This window comes from Etheostoma cragini, chromosome 6 (assembly GCF_013103735.1).
Source record: "Etheostoma cragini isolate CJK2018 chromosome 6, CSU_Ecrag_1.0, whole genome shotgun sequence".
Lineage (NCBI taxonomy): Eukaryota > Metazoa > Chordata > Actinopteri > Perciformes > Percidae > Etheostoma > Etheostoma cragini.
In genome coordinates, this window is record NC_048412.1 from 6,949,684 (window position 1) to 6,957,921 (window position 8,238).

General features: G+C 39.4%; 1 protein-coding gene and 1 long non-coding RNA gene across 3 annotated transcripts in view; both read left to right on the plus strand.

Moving 5' to 3' along the window:
• Positions 1 to 8,238, plus strand: part of ascc3 (activating signal cointegrator 1 complex subunit 3) — a 178,514-nt gene that overhangs the window by 158,362 nt on the left and 11,914 nt on the right. For both annotated transcript variants that reach the window (XM_034873475.1, XM_034873474.1), the window contains exon 37: positions 7,621 to 7,845. In XM_034873475.1, the coding sequence (XP_034729366.1) occupies positions 7,621 to 7,845 (225 nt within the window). The remainder of the gene's footprint in view (positions 1 to 7,620; positions 7,846 to 8,238) is intronic.
• LOC117945777 lies at positions 599 to 824 on the plus strand. Its single transcript, XR_004656893.1, has 2 exons — positions 599 to 648; positions 682 to 824. It is a non-coding gene; the product is annotated as an uncharacterized LOC117945777 (long non-coding RNA).

Here is an 8,238-nt window from a genome sequence, read left to right on the forward strand (position 1 = left end):
TTATGTTGGTATTCACTTTGCTGCAAAGCGTCTGCCCTCGGCATTGTCGGCAAACTGTCTTGTTTTTTTTTCACTTTATTGACAATAGAACTTTCTGAACTGTCTGTGGAATAGATCAACAGTGAGGAGAGAAAGCAGAGTGGCTGTAAATGACAGCAAAACACAGTGAAGACTCACATTGAGCTGAAATGGAAACCCAGTGCTAAGGTTTAAGCCACTTTTCCGGTGGTATTGACAACAGAAAAAGCCACTGTGTCTTGATTAGAGTAGATTATACTTTATACTTTATTTGAGAAGCTCAATCTTGTTGTTTTCTTGTTCACTTTTATCTCACTTTAAATCAATTTTTCTATCTGTTTTTCTCTCTCTTTTCCTCACAGCAGCACTCTACTCTCCATTAACACTCGCTTCCTTGCGCGACCACACGGGCACTGACATCATTCACTTAAGGCACCCTGCCGTTCTTGCTCTAATGTACGCTACTCGTAAGGGCGTTGTGGTTTAACGCGCTATCGCAGAAATTTCTTGCTTTTCTTATGCTTATCAATGTCGCTTTTTTTGTGAATACATATATGGCCCTCTTTTTGACACATTTGTTGTTGCATTTTTTGTTTTATATAGCACTTTGGTGACATGAATGTATATGCAGTTTTGTGTTTGATCACTAGGTGGAGCATTTAGGTACAGTATATAGGTTATCAGCAGCCACAGGTACAGGTGTGTTGGAACGGGGAAAGCAAACAGCTTTTTACCGTGTCAGCATGGCCTGTCAGCGGTATTGTTTGAGTAGTGTTTAGCTGGAAAGCCGAATGACACTTGCCTGACAGAAAATGGACAAAACTGAAATATACCCATGCTACAGTGCACATGCTGTCATTAAAACAAATGGGTCACCGCGCTCAAAGACATTTAATGCATAGACATTGATTTATTGGCTGCCCAGAACATGCATACGAAGAAGATCTCCCTTTCTCAAACCCCATTGGCCCAAATGTAGGTCTGGTTAAAAGATTTAGTCTGAAGTCAACGTTTAAATAAATTTAAATCTTGTGTCGCTATTGTGCCTTCTAGCTTTTAATTCCCTTGTACAGCAGCTACTTATCTAAGAAATCAAATTTCAGCAAGAGTAATTTTTTTTAGTTTTTGATCTCAAGCCCCTGTGTGACTGACACAAAAGTGAGTTTGCCGCTGTGTCTGCATCAGGCCAGAGTCTTGATGGAACCAATCCACAACTGCTTCCAGTCACTGTAATTTCTTCTCTTTTTGTGTTGGAGCTGTAGTCAAATTGATTGCTCACTTGCTATTTGCTGAAACTGGTGGTAGATAAACTACAGAAAAATTCTAAATTCAGACCTTGTAGGCTACCAGTTAAGTCAAGACTTGTCAGGCCAGTGATAGACATGATCTAAGGCAGGGATCTTCAACAGGGGGTCCTCAGTCAATTTTCAGATATTAACATTAACATGAATCCAACCTAGTATAAGCAAATGAAAGTCCCCCTGCTTACTGGCCTAGGTGGTCACTAAAGTAATCTACAGATAGATTTAATCCTAAAGATTCACTTTGACACATGTATGTTTTAGAATTAAAACCTGATTTATAAAACCATGCCAACAATGATTAGGCTATTTTAATATAATATATTTTAATATATTAATATATTAGGATTTTGTGCATAAAAGGTATGTACAAAGGCTTCAGGCTGCCCTAAATTGTATTGTAGACCCAGTTTATTATGCAACGTAATTTTATAGTAAAAAAGTATAAGTAAATGTAGGAGGTCCCTGCTTCATCTCTCTTTCAGTTAAGTGGTCCTTAGCTTAAAAAACGTTGAAGACCCCTAATCTAAGGGATGCAAAACAATGAATTCAGCAACCGAATGCCTCCAGAGAGAAAGGACACATGGATTTGAGCTACCTTGAGTTCTAGTAAATACATCCATTTAGGGTTGGACTCAGCACATGCACTCCCTAAACAATACTGTACCTTTGTTCTCACAGTAGGGTTGCAAAGTTTTCTTTGTAAATTTTCTTTCACTTTTGCTCATAGTATGGGAAATCATTCAACGTTGTGTATGCACTGATGGTATGCTAAGTGAGAGTCACACAAATCAAATGTTTCTGTACGAAATGTCTGTAAACAACAAAAACAATAATTGTAATTGCAAGTGAAAAATAAGACTACACATATTTTAATGCATTACTCTCAAAATTGATTTAGTTGTTAAATACTTTTAGACAGTACACACTTTGGCAATGTTTCTTTTTGTTTTTTGTTGCTCTGTGATCAGTGACAGTTATACCTTATTATATTGTATTTGGCATTTGCCAATAAAAGATAGATTAAGGGAATGTTCATGCCCACACACGCACTTTACTCCCTTCTATGGAATTAACACCTTTGGGTAAGCTTCATTAACACTCCTCATGCTGGGGCTTCAGTGTGATATGTCGCCCTCTTCCTTTTACTGATTAACCTTGTGCATTAACACTCTGGCTTGTGATTGGTGGGATCAACACCAGACATGAAACGTTGTTATTCACGGAGGCGTTATTATGCATCCCACGCAATCCCGTGTAATTTCGAGTCAAGTCCCGACCTACGAAGCAGCCCGATTGGTTGGGTTAGGCCTTGACCTTGAGTGGTTAAGGTTAGGATAGCCAGGGGATAGGACCTGAACAAATCTAGCGTAGGCATGGACGCCTGGCCAATCGTAGCGTGTGAATGCTTTTGAAGGGCGGGACTTTCCTCAAAGTTACACGGGTTCTCTTATAACGCGTCACTGAGGGGGAGAGGATGACATACAAATTTTTACCACTGCTTTTAACGGGTTCATATCTATTTGTACTTATTCATAGTGCATTTCCTTATTTCATCAATTATTTTTTAGGCTACCTTTGAGTTCTACATTTTGTACATTTTATTAGAGCAAAACGTAAAGAAAATCAAGTCATTTTGTGCAGTGATATTTTCTCTTGTTTCAGGATACTTACTGACACTAATTTAAAAAATCTGTTAAGACAGACATGTCCTTAGTGGACAGGATATCATAATGTAGTATATGTGTCAACAAAAAAGTGAGGTTTTGTTCATAGAATGTAAATTTTCTTAATGGACGCCACTACTTATTTGAAGGAAATGGATGTATTTCTTGATCATTGTCCCCATGTGTGGGATGATGCAGATCTGTAGGGGCTGAATTTTTTTTTTAAATATTTTGACTGCTAAAAATACATAAATATAACATTTTATATTGTTCACATTTTTTAAAGGCTCAGTAATCACCTTATTTCAGCAAACTTTACTCAAACAGTAGTTGAATGTGAAATAGGACTATTTTACACATTCAGTGCTCTAGTATAGCTGCATTTCCACTGCAAGGTATGGCTCTATTTGCTTGTAACAGTTCATTTCTTGGTTTTTCATTGGATAAAAGATTGCCTACTTTTGTTGGTATCATTTAAAGATCCAAGCGAGCTGGGCCAATACCTAAAGGGGAAAGAACAACTACACATAAAACCACAATGAGTAGGCCTACTTATTTTATAGAAAGGAAAAATAATCTTTCAAACAGAACCATCTAAAAGTAGCACAAGAAAACAATGCCATTGGGACAAAATGTTAAGCCTATAAGATAAATGTTTACAAGTTAACGCTTGAGATGCATTTATATAGTTATTTTCTTTAGATCTTCCTTCACTTTTTTTTCGTATCACATTTATACCATTCAGCTGGAAGTCCATTCAGTGAGTTGAATGGTTTAACTTGACTTCAATAGTAATGGTAACATATGGAGGGGAGTCTCCTCTGAGACAACCCTCTCCTTTGCACACATGTAGTTGCTGCCTTGCTGCCTTCCCTCCCCAACAAGCTGCGATACAATAGGCCAGTCATCACGCCGCCCTGTCCACTCCCCCCCTGTTAGCTACAAAGCACTTGCATGCTTCTCCAGTTGTCCCTAATTGCTGCAGTGTGGCCACTAATGAGCAACACCCACACCGCGCTGCTGCATCCCCTCCCACCCCCTCCTTACACACACCACTCAGCCTGTTTTTGTCTGTTTTCCTCCCTGCTGTATTTGTCCTCTTCCTCCTAATACGGCACTGTTCTCACAGTAAAGTCAAACTGCAATAAACATAAAGTTTGTCCAACAAGACAATCAAATGTGTTGTCATATACAAATATACATGCCAGGCAGTGGTGGAAAAAGTATTCAGATATTTTACTTCAGTAAAAGTATTAATACAACACTGTACAAGTCTTGTATTAAAAATGTTACCTATGTAAATGTATGTAAGTATAATCAGGAAAATTTTCTTAAAGTATTAAAAGTAAGTACTCAAATTTTAGACACTGGAAGTGATCCAAACAGTTCTAGTCAGTCAACTCAGTGTTTAATGGTCTAATCATTTCAGCTGCACTTGTAGGCTGTTAGATTGTTGGTTAGTTTTTTTTTTTTAATAAAACATTTTGTTATATAAAGTACATGTGTTTTGTGCACAGAAATTTTGTAAAGTAACTAGTTACTAAAGCTGTCGGATTAATGTGTTGCAGTACAAAATACAATATTTCTGTCTGAAATATAGCGAAGTAGAAGTAGAAAGTGGCATCCAAGGAAAAAAAAAGTCAAGTACAAATACCTCAACATTTGGACTTAAGTGCAGACCCTTGTAAGTCCCTTTGGGGTGGACTTTTGGCTTTTTCCCTTTATAAGCCGATGAAGTGCACAAAAAGATGTAGAACACATTAAAGGAAAGGGAAAAAATAAAAGAATAATATGAGCACTCTGTTGCCACGCCAGTTGAAGAAATATGTCAATTTAGATGCTGCTTCAATCTCATCAACGCTTACTATCATTTTGTGTGGCCATTTTTCTTTTGCTGTTTTTTCTGGCTCTGGCACTGGAGGTTGGTCTCCCCATTCTTGATGCTGTCTCTCATTGGCTCTGTTTATCGAGACATCAATGAGCACAACATCAGACCTAATGAATTGCTGAAAATAATTACAGATGTTGGCCAAGATTCTGGGGCTGGAAGCAGATTTGCTTTCCTTTGCAATTAGGCATTATTACAGGCAATACTCACTTTCAATTCTACCTCCATACAGAGTGCTTCAGATAATCTGGATTAACTCTTGGTTGTTTACAATTTGTCAAATAATCTGACCTCTTATCTTTCTTGCCCTGGCGGACTCTGATCTAGAAATTTAGTTGTGTTCCCTGATCGCAACCATTGCTTTGTTGAGTTTTTTGACCAGTTGATCCCCAGTCACAGCAGGGAATTAAAAAATAGCTGCAAAAAGTACTCTGTTGATGTACTTTTACTTCTTAAGATGAGAAAGTGTGTCTTTTAGTTGTGGGCAGGGCCTGAATTTAAATTTTTTGACCTTCTGCCACAGTCAGTTTTTACCAGCCAGTTGTTTTTTTGCCTTATAAAGGTGAAAAACAGGAATGGCTGTGTCTCTATGAGCCTATCCTCTCCTATTCATGGTAGCCCACTCGTGAACATTGCGCCGTCATCACGTGCTGTAGTATGGGGGCCCGCCTTGATTATCCGGCATAAAGCATAATTTCCTATCCTGGGGTGGGACACACATTCATACGGTTTGATAAAGTACTTATTGGACTTTAACTTACTATCGCACCTACAATAATGTAGCTGTACTCAATTTAGGTCATCCTCTACATCTCATCTTTGTTTTTTCCTGCATCCACCGTGTGTGAGTGTGTGTGATTGTGTGTGTTTATGTGTGTGTGTGTGTGTGTGCGTCAATTGCGGGGGGAACAGAGCAGCAGCTTTGCCCTCTGCAGCAAGCCGACAGGATTAAAACAGCAGCAACTTTCAGCAACTTTACAGTAAAAAATCATTATAGCCCACCTTGATGTTAAAATGTATACTGTAAATAATTGCAGGACGGTCTGAATTTTTTTGCACCGTCTTTTGCTTCGAGATATGTTGGTAAGTGTGAGATGTTCAAGTCACACACATTTTGTCTTCATATCAGAAACAAGGAAATTAATTTGACCTGTCTCACTCCCGCTTGGTCAGTTGCTGCATGTAACTAGTAGCAACTGCGTACCCTGCTTACCAATGGTTACGCGTCTGAATCCCATATTGACACGTATTTGGCAGGTGGTCGGGTGTTAATTTCAGGGTCTGGTCGTGGGAGAGGAGTGGGAGTTTTAGCGCTTGTTGCCGTAATTTTAGCCCAAGAGATGGTGGTTGTCAGTCGGGTACAGAGCTTTACATGAACACAGGCTTTTATGTCAGTATATGTGGAGTAATGTCTGGCTATGTGAGAGAAGCGTCTAGCAACATTGTTGTGGATGCCGCGGCCTCAGCCTGGCAACCTTTGTGAACTTTGAGTCTGGGGAGGAGGGACGTAAAATGTCCAAAATAATATGGACATTTATAATCAATATACTGTACATATAATAACTTTAATAAAAACATAACTAAATTGTGAAACATAATGATGACCAGCTTCAAAGTCCAAAGTGGCATGTTGAAATGTTTTTTTTTACCAACAAACATTCCCAAGGACCTAATGGTCGTTAGTTTTTATAGTCATATAAAATGTCATATTTACTTGATAATGATTGAAACAATTAATAGATTTTTGAAATTGTGGTTGATTGAGCTTCAATAATTAATTAATTAATTAGTTGTTCCTACTGAGACAAAATCAAATTAAGAGGCTTTTCTAAAATGCAACACGATTTATGTGATATTTGGGACAAACTGCAGAAAAGTGTCATCTAGCATTTCAAGAAATGTACTAGTTATGTCTGTGTCCTTTGTAGCAGTTGTAATGCGGGCCTGACCCCCACAATAGGCCTCAGCTGCGTCTATCTCCCTCCCTTTTTGTTTGCATTGCTCCCCTCTTTCAGTTTTTTCTCTGCAGTTAGTGCTTCAAAGCCCCAGTCTCTCCCATTACTTTCTCCCTCCTCTGTCTCTGTAAATGTTCCTATCATGGGCTCTGAGGTGGTGTGGAGATCTTGGTCATGATGTGTGCTTAAAGATCTATAGTCTCTCCCCAGCACATCACATATGCAGACACAACGGCACTAAAAGATATATCATTCTGCGATGATTCCTATTTCTATCCCTCATCCCGGTCCCCACTCCGCTCAGGTTCTTTTTAAGGTCCTAGCTTTGGAAAGACTGGCTTCAGTTAGTGATGTATGGAGCCTTAACAGTCCATGCCGGGAGGAGGCTATGACAAATGCCCCCAGCACAGCCTGTTGATAGGACTACATTAGTCGAAGTTAAACTGAAGTAAATTAGAGGAGAGGAGCCATGCGTGTCCACGCATCTCTCTGAATAACAACCACAAACAGAACGCAACACGCGACAACAGCACAGGAGGAGATTGATGGACCTTCATCGTCAATTTAGTAATCCAGTTATCCGGTGCATTTCATTGTGGGTTTCCTGTTAAATGTTTTGCATTCTCAGAAATGTAATTCAAACATTTTAAGAATTCTAAATATCATCACAATCTTTGGTTAATTGTAAAAGAAGAGAAGGAAGATGTATGCCGTACAGATGCTCGGATTAAAAAATTCTGACCACAACATGTTTTAGACTTCCTGTTTCACTTTTGATCTCGGTCTCGCAGGATGCAGAGGAGTATGCCGAGCTGCCCGTCAGACACAATGAGGACCAGCTGAACAGCCAGCTGGCTCAGCAGCTCCCCCTGCAGGTTAACCCCCACTCCTATGACAGCGCCCACACCAAGACCCACCTGCTGCTGCAGGCCCACTTCAGCCACGCCCAGCTGCCGTGCAGCGACTACAACACCGATACCAAGACCGTACTGGACAACTCCATCCGAATTTGTCAGGTAAGATTAATTGGGCATCTGCAACAAATTACTAATGTTATAAAAAAATATATTATTTTAGCTGACATCATCAAATATGTTGATCTGCTTTATGTGCTTCTTAGAAACAAGAAGAGACAGAGAAAGAATATGGTTGTTTTTGTGGTGTAGGCACAACAGATACATTTTTCAGTCTGCAATCAATGGGCTTGTGTGTATAGTTTGACCATGTCCTGGATATAAGATAGACCTGAGCCATTCGAGCCTTGTACACATACCAGTGTCTTGAATTGTAGGGGTGATCCGAGTACCCGGCTGAAACGAGTATCCGGTACAGATAAAGCACTTTTGCCGAGTACAAGTATTATACGAGTAATATGAGTCAATATCCGTGCTCGGATTGAATACAACTTC